A 20,036-nucleotide genomic window follows, 5' to 3' on the forward strand; every position below is an offset into this window, starting at 1 on the left:
ACTTCATGTTACACAATACATGTATGTTTTGTTTGATAAAGTTCATATTTTTATAAAGAAATCAGAGTTTACATTGGCGCGTTATGTTTAGTAGTTCCAAAACATCCAGTAGACAGTAGACTCATTTTTGTTATGTATTTTTCAGGTGTTACTTTTTGATTTGATTTATTTAGTAAATATTTTCTTAACTCTATTTCTTGAACTGCATTGTTAGTTAAGGGCTTTAATAAATCCTCTTAATTAAGGAAGCTTCAAATTTTCGCAGCTTTTTGTTAAAATTCATGCGCAACATTTCAGCGCCCTGCTATTCATGCCAGGAATATAGTATATGCATATGATTAGTATGTGTGGATAGAAAACACTCAGACGTTTCTAAAACTGGTTAAATCACGGCTGTGACTATAACAGAACGTGCGTTTCATCGAAAAGTGCAGGAAAATCTGATCACTGAAAATGGAAAAAAATATCCATGCGCCACTTCCAAGAATTGTTAAAGGTGACCCAGATTAAATGAGGTCGAGGTTGCAATACCTACAGCTTCCACACGATGTCAACAGTCTTGTCATTTGCCTACGATTTGTTTCTTGGTCAAACGAAGAAGAGACAAGCCATTTCTTCAGGTATCCGACCGGATATTTTGGTTGAGATTTACCCGGACATTATTTCCAGACGGACACCTATAGAATTTACATCGCCTCGTGATCAATTTTATCGCTTATTAACGTGTACTAATACCTAAAGTTGCATTACAAAAGTATTTCGAAGTGTTTTGTGAAAGTTTATCATCAACTTTTTAATAAAAAAAAAATGACGTTACAAAACGCTATTTTTTCGTTGTTCACACAGTCTTCATAGATCGATATCTAGGCTATATATGGACCGATTTAATCTAAAAAAGACCCAAAATGATGTTTATGGGACATCTAGGAGTGCCAAGAAAGAAGCTTGTCAAAGGTAATGAATGTTTTATATTTTATTTCTGCGTTTTGGGTAGCCCCGGCTATCGCAAAATCTGTCGTTAGGTGACGTTGCAGTATTTTGGGGGATACATGCTATCAGATAATAGCTTCTCATGCTTTCGCCGAAAAGCATTTTACAAATCTGACTCGATGGATAGATTCACAATGAGTGTAGCTTTAATTCAGTACATTGTATTTGCAATTTAATGAAAGTTTGAGTTTTATCAAAAACTATACGTGGCTGATTGATGTTCCCATTGATGTTCCCAGCGGGAGCACTTCTCTAACAAGTTTTAAGTAAACATTTCACGGTTTACACCTAAAATTTGATTTGATTAGAATTTGATTAAATAATCTGCTCTCAACAACTGATGTTGAGAAATGTCTGTTACTTGAACTCTGTGAAGCATTTATTTGGGAAGCCATTTCTGAGGCTGATACTTCTAATAAACTTATCCTCTGCGGGAGAGGTAACTCTGGGGCTTCTTTCCTGTGACAGTCCTCATGAGAGACGATTGTTGTGACTGCACTTGAAGAAACTTTAAAAGTTCTTGAATTCTCTTTGCTTATTTGAGCAGTTCTTGTCACAATATGGACTTGGCTATGGCTATCTTCTGTAAACCACCCCTACCTTGTCACAACACTAACAACTAAAATGTATTAAGAAGGAAAGAAATTCCACAAATGAACTTTTAACAAGGCACACCTGTTCATTGAAATGCATTCCAGGTGACTACCTGATGAAGCTGGTCAAGGCAAAGCTGTCATCAAGGCAAAGTGTGGCTACTTTGAAAAATCACAAATATAAAATATATTTTGATTCGTTTCAAATATTTTGGTTACTTCATGATTCCATATGTGTTATTTCATAGTTTCGATGTCTTCACAATTATTGTGCAATGTAGAAAATAATACAAATGAACTTTTATGGATCCTTCTCTCACCAATCCCTTTAGCGGGATCGATTTGACAACAGGCCCTACACCCAAACAAGGGCACTGCGTTCATCCACCTCTGGCCTGCTCGCCTCCCTACCACCTCCCTACCACTGAGGAAGTACAGTTCCCGCTCAGCCCAGTCAAAACTGTTCGCTGCTCTGGCCCCCAATGGTGGAACAAACTCCCTCACGACGCCAGGACAGCGGAGTCAATCACCACCTTCCGGAGAACCTGAAACCCTCCTCTTTAAGGAATACCTAGGATAGGATAAGTAATCCTTCTCACCCCCCTTTAAGATTTAGATGCACTATTGTAAAGTGGCTGTTCCACTGGATGTCATAAGGTGAATGCACCAATTTGTAAGTCGCTCTGGATAAGAGCGTCTGCTAAATGACTTAAAATGTTAAAAAATGTTAAACAACACCCAGTGAAATTGCAGCCGCCAAATTCAAAAACAGAAATACTCATAATAAGAATTCCTAAAGCAAACAAGTGTTGTACATCGGTTTAAAGATTAACTTCTTGTTAATCCAGCCACGGTGTCAGATTTCAAAAGGCTTTACAGTGAAAACAGACAATGAGAATATGTCTGAGGACAGCGCCCAGCGTACCAACACATTGAAGATCAGATTTCAACCAGGCAGGTGCTACATAAAAGTCAGAAATACCGATATCATTCATGCCTTACCTTTGAAGATCTTGGGGCGGCAGGGTAGCCTAGTGGTTAGAGCATGCACTTAACCGAAAGGTTGCAAGTTCAAATCCCGAGCTGACAAGGTACAAATCTGTCGTTCTGCCTCTGAACAGGCAGTTGACCCACTGTTCCTAGGCTGTCATTGAAAATAATAATTTGTTCTTAACTGATCTTGCCTAGTAAAATAAAAATATATTTTTCTGTTGGCACTCCAAAATGTCCCATAAACATCACAAATGGTCTTTATGTTCGATAAATCGCTTCTTTATATCCCCAAAATGTCCATTAATTTGGCGCGTTTGATTCAGAAGAACACCGTTTCCAACTCGCCCAACATGCCTACAAAGTATCTAATAAGTTACCTGTAAACTTGGTCCAAACATTTCAAACCACGTTCCTAACCCAAATGTATGTATCCTAAAACATAAATAATCGATAATATTTAAGACTGGAAATACTGTGTTCAATACCAGATGAAAACAAAGTGAAGCAGGTCCCGCGCACCAAAACATTAGAGTGCACCTGGAGTGACACATGGAAATACTTCTTAATTTCTCAAACATCAACCAATTTCTAAAGACTGTCTAAAGACTGTTGACATCTAGTGGAAGCCATAGGACCTGCATGCATATTTCTATTAAAAAAGATTACCATAGAAACCTAATGGAAAACAGATTGAGCTAAAAAAAAAAATCACTGGATGGATTGTGCTCGGGGTTTTGCCTGCCAAATCAGTACTGTTATACTCACAGACATTATTCAAACAGTTTTAGAAACCTCCGGGTGTTTTCTATCCAAATCTACTGATAATATGCATATCCTTGCTTCCGGGCCTGAGTAGCAGGCAGTTTACTTTGGGCACGCTATTTTCATCCGGACGTGAAAATTAGAGGTTGACCAATTATGATTTTTCAACACCAATACCGCTACCGATTATTGGAGGACCAAAAAAGCTGATATCGATTAATCTGCCATTTAAAAAAAAAATTGTAATAATGACAATTACAACAATACTGAATGAACACTTAATATAATACATCAATAAAATCAATTTAGCCTAAAAGAAATAATGAAACATGTTCAATTTGGTTTAAATAATGCAAAAACACAGTGTTGGAGAAGAAAGTAAAAGTGCAATTTGTTCCATGTAAGAAAGCTAACGTTTAAGTTCCTTGCTCATGTCATGTACTTCTAGAAGTAGTGGGTGGAGGAGTCAGGCGCAGAGAGCAGGGTAGTTGATTTGTAAACTTGAAATCGGCCCTAATTAATCGGCCATTCCGATTAATCCGTCGACCTCCGTCCGTGAAAATACACCCCCCTAGCCCAAAGTGGTTTAAGAAAAACCCTGAAATGAGTGTCCAATCCTTTGACTGGTACTGTGTATAAATGCCCAAACTGTGCATGAACTGTAGCCAACTCGGCCATCTGGCCGCAGCCTGCACAGCCATCATCTGTAAGAGCTGTAAAGACAACCTTCCCACTTTGGACTGCACCCAGTAACCGGTGCAGGAACGGCAGCCACTTCTTCAGAACCTGCCCCAGTTCCCACACAGGCAGGGTAAGAGCCAAAAAACCCAACCCCACTAACCCCCACCCCATCCACCAGACAACAGCAATGAAGAAGCCAGAACCAGAACTTTCCACATTCAACGCCCAACCCACCACCCAAAATGTCCCAGAAACAGCCCCCACCATCACCCAAGTCATCCCAGAAACCATGACCCTGACATTACCATCAAAACAGAAATACACACTCCAGATGGCTGTTCATGGTTGCCTCCCCACTATGGAATTTATCCATAGACGGCAGAGGATACAACCACAACTGTCGCCTCCATCCAGCAATTGCCAGCCCAGACCCCACCCCTCCCCCAACACACAGACTGACAGTGGATTGACTGACAGATTGACTGACAGACTAATTATTCTGATTATTTTTTGATTGCTTTTATTTTATTTATTTTTTGATTGGATGACCATTTGGTTATTGTTTGAATTGTTGATTCTTTAGAATTGTTTATTGACGATGGATTGAGTGATTGATTCTCTTTTTAACTGATTGAATGTTTTACCTGTAAGAATTTAGGAAAACAAACAAATAAAATCACCTTCTAATATGCATTTTTAAGATGAATATTGAAATATCATAACTGTAACAGAGGGACAGAGCCTTTCCCTGCGATTCTACTGTGATTCTACTGTATCTCAAATTAGACAAACAGACGTTCAATTTGAAGTCATTGCTAGCTCATCAGTGTGATGTTGTTTGAATGAGAAGGATGGAACCCCGCTCTGGTTAACATGGTCTCACCTGATTGGCTGGCGTTGGCGTGGGTTGTCGTTTGGCTTATCCCATTGGTGTGGAGGGAGACGGAGCGGGACAGGGGGGGGACGGGATGTCGGGTGGGGACAGGTATGAAGGTGGGGTCCAGGTCAAGGATTAACCGGTTGAGCTGCTCGATGGACTCATCCATGTCTGTTACTAACGAGGCAAGCTCCTCCTGCCCATAGGGTTCCCCTGAGGGTAGGGGTGTGTGTGTGGTGTGTGTGGCATGTGTACTGTGTTGGACATGTGTGGTGACCTCAGGCGACCTCTCAACTCCCACCCCACCCTCCATTCGTCTCTGCACCGCCTCTCTTCTGCTGGTCCCCGTATTGGGCATGTCTGGAACTGACAGGGTGTCTGGACCAATCAGAGGAGGTGTATCCACAGGGCTGTCCCACCCCTGGTCTGTTTGCTCCTCCCCCTCTGGGGCGTCGACTGCCTGCTGCACCCATGATTGGGTGGTGTAGGTGGTGGAGTATCCACTTCCACTCTGGACCAATTGCTGGGCTTCAGGCAGGCTCTCAGAGGACAATGAGCCGATGCTAGCCAAGCTATGCCTGTCCAAGGCAGGGCTAGCCTCAGGGATAAACTCGTCATCATCCAGGATGTCTGTCTCCCTCTCGCTGGGCAAGGCCTCCTCGTTGACAGGCTGCCCTAAGCCTTCCTTGTCCCCGTCCATCTTCCCCTCTCCATTACTGGAGGCTGGGAGCTTTGTCATGTCTTCCAGAGGAGGCTGAGCCTTCTCCAGGCCAACCCCAGATAGAAGCCTCCTTTGCTGGGTACGTTCGTCCTCACTGGGCCCTCTCCCAGGGCTCACTGCAGTAATAACCCCTGTCCACTGGGAGGCAATAGAGAAGCCTGAATCACTACTGGCTGACAGGGCAAGGCCACTGGGGATAGGGCCGCTGGTTGCCTGGGGAAACATATCCCCTCCTTTGTCACTACTCCTCTTCCTCACTCTGGCGTAGAGGCTGCCATTGGCAGGGCCAGGGCTATGAGGCAGAGCTGAGGAAGAGGCAGAGAAGATGTGTAAAACAGGCAGCGGTAACTCAGAGTACTTAGACACACCGACACAAAAAGTATGACACGCTTAACAACCTAGAACCCTCAACCTCTTTTAATCATCCTTCGACACACAAACAGAGGCCTGGTGCACTGGACACACACACACACACACAGTGCCAAGTGTAGGTCCAAAAGGCTTCTTAACAGCTTCTACCCCCAGGTCTTGAATTGACCCCACCTTTTTTACGCTGGTCTTACTCGCTGTTTATTATTATGCATAGCCACTTTACCCCTACCTACATGTACATGTTACCTGAATTACCTCAATTAACCTCTGTCTGTAGACTCGGTACTTGTACCCCCTGTGTATAGCCTTGTTATTGTTATTACGTTTCAATCTCAGTTGAACCTCCCCTCCCCTTTGCCCTCAGAACAACCTCAATTCATCGGGGCATGGACTCTACAAGGTGTGGAAAAAGTTCCACAGGGACGCTGTCCCATGTTGACTCCAATTCCTCCCACAGTTGTGCCAAGTTGGCTGGATGTCCTTTGGGTGGTGGACCGTTCTTGATCCACACGGGAATCTGTAGAGTGTGAAAAAACCCAGCAGTGTTGCAGTTCTTGACACAAACCGGTGCGCCTGGCACCTACTTCCATACCCCGTTGAAAGGCACTTACATCATTTGTCTTGCCCCTTCACCCTCTGAATGGCACTCATACACAATCCATGTCTCAATTGTCTCAAGGCTTAAAAATCCTTCTTTAACCCGTCTCCTCCTCTTCATCTACACTGATTTGAAGTGGATTTAGTGGATTTAGCAAGTGACGTCAATAAGGGATCATAGCTTTCACCTGGATTCACCTAGAAGGTCTGTATCATGGAAAGAGTGTCCTTAATGTTTTGTGCAGTCAGTGTAGTTTCAGCAGAGAGGAAGAGGCTAAGCAAGAGGGTTCACTCGCCAAAATCCATTGTCCATTATTAGCCCAATGTTTTTCTATGGGAATAATATGGAGATATATGAGCATCTCATCATTATATCGGATCTTTGGGTTCAGCCTCGTGCACATAGGAAAGGAAAGTGCACAGTGCCAGCCCATTAGGATGCCCTAATGTCAATCGAAATTTCAGCAAAATTATATAATTGCTCCTGTCTATATATATAGCTGTGGATTCTTTCACATTATACAATGGGTATGTCTAATCCTGGATGCTGATTGGTTAAAACTGCATTTGAGCCGGTGTCTATTCCACAAGTTACCACCAAATCTATGACGTTCAAATGCCGAATTGCTCTGTTCCATCTGACTCCTCACACCATTGTCTCATCAGCTCAGCCAGGTAATGTATATACTAGATTTTACTCTGTAAAAAGCATTTAGACATTTATCTCCCATTTCTTTTAGACTAGCATTTGGTTTTCCACAGCTGAGATTTGTAACATTGTTTCAGTAGTGAAATCCGATCTCCAGCTGTCCTGTGGTTAAAAAAAAAATGTTTTGAGAGTCGGGATTAGAGAGTCAGGCTGGCAGCTTTTCTCAGCCAGTCGAAATAATGAATCAGTATCATTTCTATGGATATATACACAAAAATGTCAATAGAAAACACGAAATTGCAACTAGTTTGCTGTCATATCAGCTTCAGTTTGAAGTGATTGTGTTAGCTGTGTAGTTGGCTATCTCTTCCGAACAGTGGCCTAGCGAGAGAGCAAATGTTATATGCCAGGCGAAATCGCACATCATTAGCTCATTGTTATGGATGTGTGCGCAAAAAAATCACTAGAAAACATATTAAACAAATGCAAATGCGGCAACTTTGCTGTCATTCTGGCTGCACAGTTTGAAGTGACTGTGTTAGCCAAAGGTGGAAAGCTAGAGCTTCTTAGGAATAGGACCCTTTTTTCTCCATTTCCTGTCTGAATGATGTGCCCAAAGTAAACTGTTTGTAGCTCAGGCCCTGAAGCCAGGATATGCATATAATTGGTATCATTTGAAAGAAAACACTTTTTGAAGTTTGTAGAAATGTTAAAAATAATGTAGGAATATAACACAATAGATATGGTTGGAGAAAATCTAAAGAAAAACCAACCAGACATTTTTTTATTCGAGAGGCCATCCTCTTAGAAATGCAAGAGAAATGTCATGTTGAAAATGAGCTCCCTGGATGCAATTCCTATGGCTTCCACTGGGTGTCAGCAGTCTATGTTCAAGGCTTCAGGCTTTTAACTTTTTTTTTAAATAATAAGAAATCACAGTTCCAGTAGGAGGACACAGTCTTGGAAATGTGTGTTTGCTCGCGCCATGAAGACATTACTGCTAAAATAGGTATCCTATTGAACATACTTCTTTCTGAAAGAAATATTATAGTTTAATTGCATTTTAGGGTATCTGAGGAGTAAATAGAAGCATACTTTGACTTGTTGAAACAAAGTTTAGGGGTATATTTTTGGATTCCTTTCTCTGCAAGTCGAACGAGTGGATTACTCAAATCGATGGCGCCAACTAAACAGACCTTGTCGGATATAAAGATGGATTTTATCTAACAAAACTACACTACATGTTATAGCTGGGACCCTTTGGATGTCAAATCAGAGGAAGATTTACAAGAATGTAAGCTTTCAGACAATATAAGACACTTATATATACCTAAATGTTTAAACTACATAATATTTATTATTATTTCGCCCTCCAGTTTCACCGGAAGTTGTCCTGTTAAGACAAGCAAGCAAGGGATAAGAACATTCACAGCCATCTGCCAGTGGACCTCATCTCATCTCCCGTAACGCTTTAACCAGGGATAAGAACATTCACAGCCATCTGCCAGTGGACCTCATCTCATCTCCCGTAACGCTTTAACCAGGGATAAGAACATTCACAGCCATCATGGTAATCTAACATTTAGAATGAATGACTGTTCTTTTTGAATATCCATAGATTTAGAACAAAAAGACTTAACGACTGGGTCACAACTCCGGCAACCAAACCGAAAGGACGAACGACCAGCCGGCTTGGGTAGCAACCCTAGATTTGTGTCAGGACTATATCTCGTGGAAGGATGAAATGTATGAGTTAATTCATAAAAATAAAGTTTTTAATTAAAATATGTCAATCATTATTTGAATATGTTGGTAACCTGTTGTATAAAAGTGATAATTCCTTCAAAGCCATTGTTTTGAGGATACATTGGCACTGTTTGCCGGTCCTCAACTTTGTCTCGGCCCTAACATCACCTATGCAATATATGCTCCAAACACCAACTTTTCGGGCATTATCACTTAATCACAAGTGTGTAGGCCTATACCTATTTGGGAAGCCTGCAATTTGGGTAGTGCAACTAGCAATACTGCCCTACCAAGCATAAAGGTAGTAACTGCTCATAGAGTGGAACTGGGAGAAATTGCTTTTATTTACCTTGGTTTCACAGTAAAGTTATGCAGTTACTGCTAACATGACCCCCCATTTTCACCAAAACACAATACATTTTTTAAAATGTTTTACATTTTATTTCACCTTTATTTAACCAGGTAGGCTAGTTGAGAACAAGTTCTCATTTACAACTGCAACCTGGCCGTCGATAAAGCAAAGCAGTTTGACACATACAACAACACAGAGTTACACATGGAATACACAAACATACAGTCAATAATACAGTAAAGAAAATATATATACAGTTTGTGCAAATGAGGTAAGATAAGGCAATAAATACGGCATGGTGGCGAAGTAATTACAATATACCAATTAAACACTGACGTGATTGACGAGCAGAAGATGAATGTGCAAGTAGAGATACTGGCGTGCAAAGGAACAAGATTAATAAAAAAATACAGTATGGGGATGAGGTAGTTGGAAGGGCAATAATACAGACGGGCTATGTACAGCGTACAGTGATCTGAGAGCTGCTCTGATAGCTGGTGCTTAAAGCTAGTGAGGGAGATACAAGTCTCCAGCTTCAGTGATTTTTGAAGTTCGTTCCAATTGTTGGCAGCAGAGAACTGGAAGGAAAGGCGGCCAAAGGAGATATTGGCTTTGGGGGTGACTAGTGAGATACACCTGCTGGAGAGCGTGCTACGGGTGGGTGCTGCTATTGTGACCAGTGACCTGAGGTAACGCAGGGCTTTACCTAGCAAAGACTTGTAGAGGACCTGGAGCCAGTGGGTTTGGCGATGAGCATGAAGCGAGTGCCAGCCAACAAGAGTGTACAGGTCGCAATGGTGGGTAGTATATGGGGCTTTGGTGACTAAATGGATGGCACTGTGATAGACTACATCCAATTTGCTGAGTAGAGTGTTGCAGGATATTTTGTAAATGACATCGCCAAAATCGAGGATCGGTAGGATGCTCAGTTTTACGAGGGTATGTTTGGCAGCATGAGTGAAGGATGCTTTGTTGTGAAATAGGAAGCCGATTCTAGATTTAATTTGGGATTGGAGATGCTTAATGTGAGTCTGGAAGGAGAGTTTACAGTCTAACCAGGCACCTAGGTATTTGTAGTTGTCCACATAAGTCATAACCATCCAGAGTGTTGATGCTTGATGGGCGGGCATGTGCGGGCAGCAATCGGTTGAAGAGCATGCATTTAGTTTTACTTGCATTGAAGAGCAGTTGGAGGCCACGGAAGGAGAGTTGTATGACATTGAAGCTCGTCTGGAGGTTAGTTAACACAGTCTCCAAAGAAGGGTCAGAGGGATACAGAATGGTGTCGTCTGCATAGAGGTGCAACAGAGAATCACCAGCAGCAAGAGCGACATCATTGATGTATACAGAGAAGAGAGTCGACCCGAGAATTTAATCCTGTGGCACCTCCATAGAGATTCCAGACAACAGGCCCTCCGATTTGACACACTGAACTCTATCAAAGAAGTAGTTGGCAGTCATTTCATAAACCAAGGCCGTTTAGTCTGCCGATAAGAATGTGGTGATTGACAGAGTCAAAAGCCTTGGCCAGGTTGATGAATAAGACTGCACAGTAATGTCTCTTATTGATGGCGGTTATTATATCATTTAGGACCTTGGGCATGGCTGAGGTGCACCCATGACCAGCTCTGAAACCAGAATGCATAGTGGAGAAGGTACGGTGGGATTCGAAACGGTCGGTGATCTGTTTGTTAACTTGGCTATCGAAGACCTCAGAAAGGCAGGGTAGGATAGATATAGGTCTGTAGCAGTTTGAGTCTAGAGTGTCTCCCCCTTTGAAGAAGGGGATGATCGCGGCAGCTTTCCAATCTTTGGGAATCTCAGACGATACGAAAGAGATGTTGAACAGGCTAGTAATAGGGGTTGCAACAATTTCGGCAGATAATTTTTAGAAAGAGAGGGTCCAGATTGTATAGCCCGGCTGATTTGTAGGGGTCCAGATTTTTCAGCTCTTTCAGAACATCAGCTATCTGGATTTGGGTGAAGTAGAAATGGGGAGGCTTGGGCGAGTTGCTGTGGGGAGTGCCGGGCAGTTGACCGGGGTAGGGGTAGGGATAGCCAGGTGGAAAGCATGGCCAGCCGTGGAAAAATGCTTATTGAAATTCTCAATTATAGTGGATTTATCGGTGGTGACAGTGTTTCCTAGCCTCAGTGCAGTGGGCAGCTGGGAGGAGGTGCTCTTATTCTCCATGAACTTTGCAGTGTTCCAGAACTTTTTTGAGTTTGTGCTACAGGATGCAAATTTCTGTTTGAAAAAGCTAGCCTTAGCTTTCCTAACTGCCTGTGTATATTGGTTCCTAACTTCCCTGAAAAGTTGCATATCACGGAGCCTATTCGATGCTAACGGCCCGCCTCCTCGAGTTTCTTTTTTCCCGGCGGAGTGGAACTATGATGTCGGGGACCGGGAGCTGTTGCCTGTGGTTAAGGCTTTGAAAGCATGGAGACATTGGCTTGAGGGGGCTAAACACCCTTTCCTCATATGGACTGACCACCGCAACCTGGAGTACATCCGGGCAGCTCGGAGACTGAATCCTCATCAGGCAAGGTGGGCCATGTTCTTTACCCGTTTTGTGTTTATCCTGTCCTACAGACCAGGTTCCTGGAATGTTAAGGCAGACGCACTGTCCCAGCTGTATAATAATAATATAATAATATATATGCCATTTAGCTGACGCTTTTATCCAAAGCGACTTACAGTCATGTGTGCATACATTCTACGTATGGGTGGTCCCGGGAATCGAACCCACTACCCTGGCGTTACAAGCGCCATGCTCTACCAACTGAGCCACAGAAGGACCACATGACACAGAGGTGCAGCCCATGGATCAGACTCCCATTCTCCCGGCCTCCTGCTTGGTAGCGCCGGTCGTGTGGGAGCTGGACGCGGACATTGAGCGGGCGTTGGTTACTGAACCCGCTCCACACCAGTGTCCCGTCAGACAACAACAAAGTCAAGGTATTGGAGTGGCCATCACAAAGCCCTGACCTCAATCCTATACAAAATTTGGGCAGAACTGAAAAAAACGTGTAGAGTAAGGAGACCCGCAATCCTGACTCATTTACAACAGCTCTGTCAGGAGGAATGGGCCAAAATTCACCCAACCTATTGTGGGAAGCTTGTGGATGGCTTCCCAAAACGTTTGGATGGCTTCTCAGTTATTTTTTGTTTACCTCACACAAGTCAACAAAGTCAGTTTTTTAACATTCGTTGCGAATAATAGTTCCTCAGTACTTTAAAAAATCTATCCAACACTCCCAGCCTCGATAATCACCAACGCTTTGGTGTGGAAGAGCCAAATATCATGATCTGATGATCCCATATATCGAGTAGAAACATCACTAGAGCAGGAAACTCTGAGGGCCCGGAATAGGCTAGTTGATACAATGTTGTAAGTTCACTAGCTACAGCTTCAGGCTGGACCCAGTGATGATGTGATACAATGTTGCACTTCACGAGCAATAGATCAAGTCAAGACAGATAGAAAGAGAGGCAGAGTAGAGAAAAGCGGAATGTTTTCTACTGTTATATTTGTTGGCTTTAGTATTTTGTATTTTACTTAGTTGACGATGGAAGTTATAGGCTTACTTCTGAATTGTCCTAAAGGCTATCTTATAGTTCTATACAGTTTACCAATGTGTCCATATGGCAGAGGCTGGTCCTCTTGCCATAGTTGAATTTTAACTTTAAGATGTTTATAATTTTACTTCAGATTTTTATGATTAACCATCTGACAGTGATTTATTATTGAAAGGAAACTGTTCCATGACACTTTGCATATAAAAATAATCATAACTGGCACGCAGATTGGTATAAATGGTAAGATAAAAATCATAAGCTTCCCCAAACTTGAAACTCACAAGCTTCCTACATTTTTTACTATTACACCTGGTAAGAAATTGAAGGTCCCATGAAAAAAACGTGCCCACCTATGGAAATCAAAGGCCCCTCCCACTGATTTGTTCTGGCGCCGGCCCTGCTGTGACAGGACACAGATGGCAAGCTCTCTCCCTCACACACACACACATGCACACCACACACAAATTGACCTCCAATATCAGAGTAAACCAGGAAAGACTAAAAGGATTGTAGAATGAACGAGAGAGTGGTTCCAGCTGACTATCCACTCTGTTCAACAAAAGTCCAATAATTGCACCAGATGTTGATATTAGATAACACACAAATTCCTCTATCTGATGGAAGCTGTTTAGACAGAGATTTTCATCTTGAAGAGCAATAATAACGTACCGGTACTCTTACTGTAACAACGCATGCTTAACATGCACAGTATATACCTACCGTAACTATAAAGTTTGTGCCACACAATTGCACTAGATGTTGATATTAGGTATGACATTCCATAGAAATATCTTAGCTAATGATCTAGAACATCTCCTTCCATCCAGACTTTTCATAAATGAAACAGTGCATCCCAAATGACACCCTATTCCGTATATAAAGCCTTACTTTTGACCAGAGCCATATGGGGCACTATATTCTGTATATAAAGCCTTACTTTTGACCAGAGCCATATGGGGCACTATATTCTGTATATAAAGCCTTACTTTTGACCAGAGCCATATGGGGCACTATATTCTGTATATAAAGCCTTACTTTTGACCAGAGCCATATGGGGCACTATATTCTGTATATAAAGCCTTACTTTTGACCAGAGCCATATGGGGCACTATATTCTGTATGTAAAGCCTTACTTTTGACCAGAGCCATATGGGGCACTATATTCTGTATATAAAGCCTTACTTTTGACCAGAGCCATATGGGGCACTATATTCTGTATATAAAGCCTTACTTTTGACCAGAGCCATATGGGGCACTATATTCTGTATATAAAGCCTTACTTTTGACCAGAGCCATATGGGGCACTATATTCTGTATATAAAGCCTTACTTTTGACCAGAGCCATATGGGGCACTATATTCTGTACTATATTCTGTACTATATTGGGAATATGTTGCCATTTAGGATTCACATCTTGTCTCATTCATAAAACAGTCTCAGCAGCCAGACTGCTGAACCCACAGAGCAATAAAAATAAACATATTCTAGATTCATATAGCAGTATGAAACACTAACCTGAAACATTGTGTGGCTGCCCTTCTAGAAAAACCACATGATTTCACATGTGAATTAATGGGAAAACATGTGGTTTGGAACACTTCACTTAACATTTCACTTGTGAATTAATGGGAAAACATGTGGTTTGGAACACTTCACTTAACATTTCACATGTGAATTAATGGGAAAACATGTGGTTTGGAACACTTCACTTAACATTTCACATGTGAATTAATGGGAAAACATGTGGTTTGGAACACTTCACTTAACATTTCACATGTGAATTAATGGGAAAACATGTGGTTTGGAACACTTCTCTTAACATTTCACATGTGAATTTGGGAAAACATGTGAATTAATGGGAAAACATGTGGTTTGGAACACTTCACTTAACATTTCACATGTGAATTAATGGGAAAACATGTGGTTTGGAACACTTCACTTAACATTTCACATGTGAATTAATGGGAAAACATGTGGTTTGGAACACTTCTCTTAACATTTCACATGTGAATTAATGGGACAACATGTGGTTTGGAACACTTCACTTAACATTTCACATGTGAATTAATGGGAAAACATGTGGTTTGGAACACTTCACTTAACATTTCACATGTGAATTAATGGGAAAACATGTGGTTTGGAACACTTCACTTAACATTTCACATGTGAATTAATGGGAAAACATGTGGTTTGGAACACTTCTCTTAACATTTCACATGTGAATTAATGGGAAAACATGTGGTTTGGAACACTTCACTTAACATTTCACTTGTGAATTAATGGGAAAACATGTGGTTTGGAACACTTCACTTAACATTTCACATGTGAATTAATGGGAAAACATGTGGTTTGGAACACTTCACTTAACATTTCACATGTGAATTAATGGGAAAACATGTGGTTTGGAACACTTCACTTAACATTTCACATGTGAATTAATGGGAAAACATGTGGTTTGGAACACTTCTCTTAACATTTCACATGTGGAAACGTGGTTCTGGAGCACTGCACATGTGAAAACAAAAATGTGTCCTTATGATACAGTGCAGTTAACAAAACAATGTTTTCAACTTACATATTTGACACACTTTCACATACATGACTACATTGTGTATGTCTTTTTCAGTAATTATTATTCAACATGTTGTCACCAGGGATTTAAACTCACAACCTCTTGGTTCATGGCATTCTGATCTTTCTTCTATGCATCCAAGCCTGTGTTAATAACTGATTTCACCTTTTACTCTTTCTTACACTTTGGAGTGCAATGTTAATCTCAGCTTTGTTAATAATGAGAGAATCGTCACAATAATTCATAACTCAAAAAGCAATGAAGAAGGCAGTCTTTTGCTAAGTGCAGAGATGTATTATAGGTAATGAAATGAATGTGTGTGGGACTTTGTGTACAGACTTTGTGGCACAGCATAAAAAATTGTGCACCCCAAAAGTGATGAGTTCAAATCCCATACTTAGGCTGAACAGCGTACCACTGACTTTAAAACTACCATTTCATTACAGTCATTTATTACAAGGGTTTTGGATGGTTTAAAACCATATTGGACCATCATGTAATGTCCTGGTGACTGGTAAAACAAATGTCTTGAGAAACCTTTACAAACATCCTACAACACAAGAATACATTTCTGCACTGCTAAATGTTGCCCAGGTTTGTGTCCCTGAGCACTGCTGCTTTTTCGTTCGTGTAATTGCACAGTCATTGACTTGATTCTGGGCAACGTTTAGCAGTGCAGAAATGTATTCTTGCCAATAAACCCATAGCCGATCTCTGTCATGGACACAGACTATGGTGGTGTAGAAGGAAATTCAGATTGCTGGCATCACCCTTACGGAAAAAACAAAACATTATTGCTCTCGGAATATGAACTTGCAACCTTGTGGTCTGGAGTGCATTAAAGGTAGACTTTTGGCAACAATGACACATCTAAACTGTATACACATGAATGTTGTGTTGTAGATATGTGGGAGTAGAGTAATAGCCTGAGTGTATTTGGGAATTGGGATTTTATTAGGATCCCCATAAGCTGTTGCAAAAGCAGCAGCTACTCTTCCTGGGGTCCTCACAAAACAGAAAACAGAAAACAGAATGACATAATACAGAATGTCACTAGACAAGAACAGCTCGGGGACAGAGCTACATACATTTTTTAAAAGGCACACGTCGCCTACATACCAATGCATACACACAAACTATCTAGGTCAAATAAGGCAGGGCACACACTTAATGTGTTGTGAAATCTAGTGTATATAACGGTCTTGGTTTTGCTGGACCCCAGGAAGAGTAGCTGCTGCCTTGGCAGGTTTGGTGAATTAGCATGGCAGGATAGTAGACTGAGGTTAAGTTTAGGAAAATAATTAGGGTTAGGCTTAGCTACAGTTGTCAACAACTGTTGTTCCAGACGCGAATGAACCTGCCACGGACCAATGGCAAGCAGCAATGGATGTAACTTCATCTCAAGAAACGCCTCTCCCCGAAAACACCTCTAATTGTGGTCTGCACTTACACCATTCTCAATAACTATGAACCTGGTGGCACTGCAGAAACACTGATGCACTCGAGAGGTTGCAAGTTCAAATCCTCGAAGCAGTCATGTTGGTTTTATGTTGATGTAACGTTGGTGGTGATAATTGGACCATTATTGACTTGAATCTCGGCAGCTTTCAGCAAAGTGCAGGAATGTATTCTGGTGGTGTAGCAGATCATGTTATCACGTGTTGACATTTTGAATCCCAATGGTGTCACATTTATTTCGCATGAGATCACGTTTTCACATGTGCTCACATGTTGCTAAATGCTATCACATGAACTTCACATAAAATCACGTGGTCACATGAGATCATACAAGATCACTTCATGTGTTTTTTCCGTAATGGGGGTGTTGAACCCAGTATGATATCCAGATGGACAAAAATCCTAACAAAGCTATATACATACGCACAAATGTGCACAAATGCAGAAACGCACACATACATGCACGCACACAAACACGCACGCATACACACGAAATGGTAAATACCCAGTGTAGCCTCCCCAGTCCAGCGTATGAAACTCAAAACCAGACTGGTATAGTAAAGCCTCTCTCAACCTCAAGTCACACACACACACACCCACCCACACACACACACACACACACACACACACACACACACACACACACACACACACACACACACACACACACACACACACACACACACACACACACACACACACACACACACACACACACACACACACACAGACACACACACGGACACAGACACACCCTTCTACTCCACTCCCCCCCACAGAGCGTACACACAAACACACACACCAGCACGCAAACATCACTTCCCACTCATCAATGTACATATTGAACAAGCTGCAACACAGACAAAAACAATACCCTTGTAACTTACACCAACTCCTCTCCCGCCAAAAACACTCACTACCATCACTAACACCACACGAATTCACTAATACAAATAGTACTACAACAACTTGCAGAAACAACGTCATCCCTATAGCAACTGTAACACAGCCTACATCATCACTACATCTGGAAACAACATGCAACGCGTGATTCCACAAGTCGGAGAGAACCCAGATGACAAACGCATGAGTGAAACAAGAAAGATAAATAAAATAAGAAATGAAAAGTAGAGGGTAAGAAGAGAAGAGTAAAAGAGAGGAGAAAGTGGTAACCGTTCAGACCAGGTTTTGCGTAGAGCTCCTCTCCTCTCCTGTCGTCTCTCTTTCTCTCAGGCAGCTAAAGGATGACTAGCAGAGAGTAACATTCTTTCTCTCTTACTCTATAGGTGCTAACTGCCCCCTCTCTCCCCCACGCCTCTCTCTCTCTCTCTCTCTCTCTCTCTCTCTCTCTCTCTCTCTCTCTCTCTCTCTCTCTCTCGCCCTCTCTCACACTCTCCTTCTCAATTCAATTTCAATTTAAGGGGCTTTATTGGCATGGGAAACACATGTTTACATGATCAAAACAAGTGAAATAGATGAGTAGATAATAAAGAAAAGTGAAATAAACAATAAAAATGAACAGTAAACATTACACTCACAAAAGTTCCAAAAGAATAAAGGCATTTCAAAGTCATATCATTTCTATATACAGTGTTGTAATGACGTTCAAATAGTTAAAGTACAAAAGGGAAAACAAATTAATTTAAATATAGGTTGTATTCACAATGGTGTTTGTTCTTCACTGGTTGCCCTTCTTCTGGCAACAGGTCACAAATCTTGCTGCTGTGATGTGAAACTGGTATTTCACCCAATAATTATGGGAGTTTTAACAAAATTGGATTTGTTTTCTAATTATTTGCGTGTCTGTGTAATCTGAGGGAAATATGTGTCTCTGTTATGGCCATACATTTGGCAGGAGGTTAGGAAGTGCAGCTCATTTTTTTTGGAGGGCAGTGTGCACATAGCCTGTCTTCTTTTGAGAGCCAGATCTGCCGTCGGCAGCCCTTCTCAATAGCAAGGCTACGCTCACTGAGTCTGTACATAGTCAAAGATGTCCTTGATTTTGGGTCAGTCACAGTGGTCGGGTATTCTGCCACTGTATACTCTCTGTTAAGGGCAATCGGCCTAATTCTGCTCTGCATACATTATTTGGTGTTTTACATTGTACACAGATTATATTTCTGGAGAATTCTGCGTGCAGAGTCTTAATTTGGTGTTTGTCCCATTTTGTGAATTCTTGGTTGGTGAGTAGACCTCAGACCTCACAACCATAAAGGGCAATGGGCTCTATGACTGATTCAAGTATTTTTTAGCCAGATCCTAATTGGTATGTTGAATTTTGTGTTCCTTTTGATGGCTTACAACGCCCTTCTTGCCTTGTCTCTTAGAATGTTCACAGCTTTGTGGAAGTTACCTGTGGCGCTGTTGTTTAGGCCGAGGTATGTATAATTGTGTGTGTGCTCTAGGGCAACAGTGTCTAGATGGAATTTGTATTTGTGGTCCTGGCGACTGGACCTTTTTTTGGAACACCATTATTTTGTCTTACTGAGATTAACTATCAGGGCCCAGGTCTGACAGAATCTGTGCAGAAGATATAGCTGCTGCTGTAGGCCCTCCTTGGTTGGGGACAGAAGCACCAGATCATCAGCAAACAGTGGACATTTGACTTCAGATTCTAATAGGGTGAGGCCGGGTGCTGCAGACTGTTCTAGTATATATGATATATATGTTGAAGAGGGTGGGGCTTAAGCTGCATCCCTGTCTCACCCCCCGGCCATGTGTAAAGAAATGTATGTGTTTTTAGCCCATTTTAAACGAACACTTGTTGTTTGTCTGCATGGATTTTATAATGTCCTATGTTTTCCCCCCCATCACCACTTTCCATCACTTTGTAGAGCATTCCCTCATGCCAAATTAAGTCGAAAGCTTTTTTGAAATCAACAAAGCATGAGAAGACTTTGCCTTTGTTTTGCTTGTTTGTCAATGAGGGGGTGCAGAGTGAATACGTAGTCAGTCATACAGTAATTTGGTAAAAAGCCAATTTGACATTTGCTCAGTACATTGTTTTCACTGAGGAGTCTGCTGTTAATAATAATGCACAGGATTTCCCTGAGGTTTCTCCACTTTTGTGGATTGGGGTGATCAGTCCTTGGTTCT

The 20,036-nt window shown here is 41.7% G+C and overlaps 1 protein-coding gene across 2 annotated transcripts in view; it reads right to left on the reverse strand.

Moving 5' to 3' along the window:
- The window catches only part of LOC118372077 (tensin-3-like), a 63,560-nt gene extending 45,338 nt beyond the window's left edge, over nt 1-18,222 (reverse strand). For both annotated transcript variants that reach the window (XM_052480023.1, XM_052480022.1), the window contains exons 1-2: nt 18,123-18,222; nt 4,903-5,922 (exon numbers count right to left, since the gene is read on the reverse strand). In XM_052480023.1, coding sequence (XP_052335983.1) covers nt 4,903-5,842 — 940 coding nt within the window. In that variant the 5' untranslated portion in view covers nt 5,843-5,922; nt 18,123-18,222. The remainder of the gene's footprint in view (nt 1-4,902; nt 5,923-18,122) is intronic.
- Nucleotides 18,223-20,036: the final 1,814 nt, after the last annotated feature.

Source organism: Oncorhynchus keta, chromosome 26 (genome assembly GCF_023373465.1).
Source record: "Oncorhynchus keta strain PuntledgeMale-10-30-2019 chromosome 26, Oket_V2, whole genome shotgun sequence".
Classification (NCBI taxonomy): domain Eukaryota; kingdom Metazoa; phylum Chordata; class Actinopteri; order Salmoniformes; family Salmonidae; genus Oncorhynchus; species Oncorhynchus keta.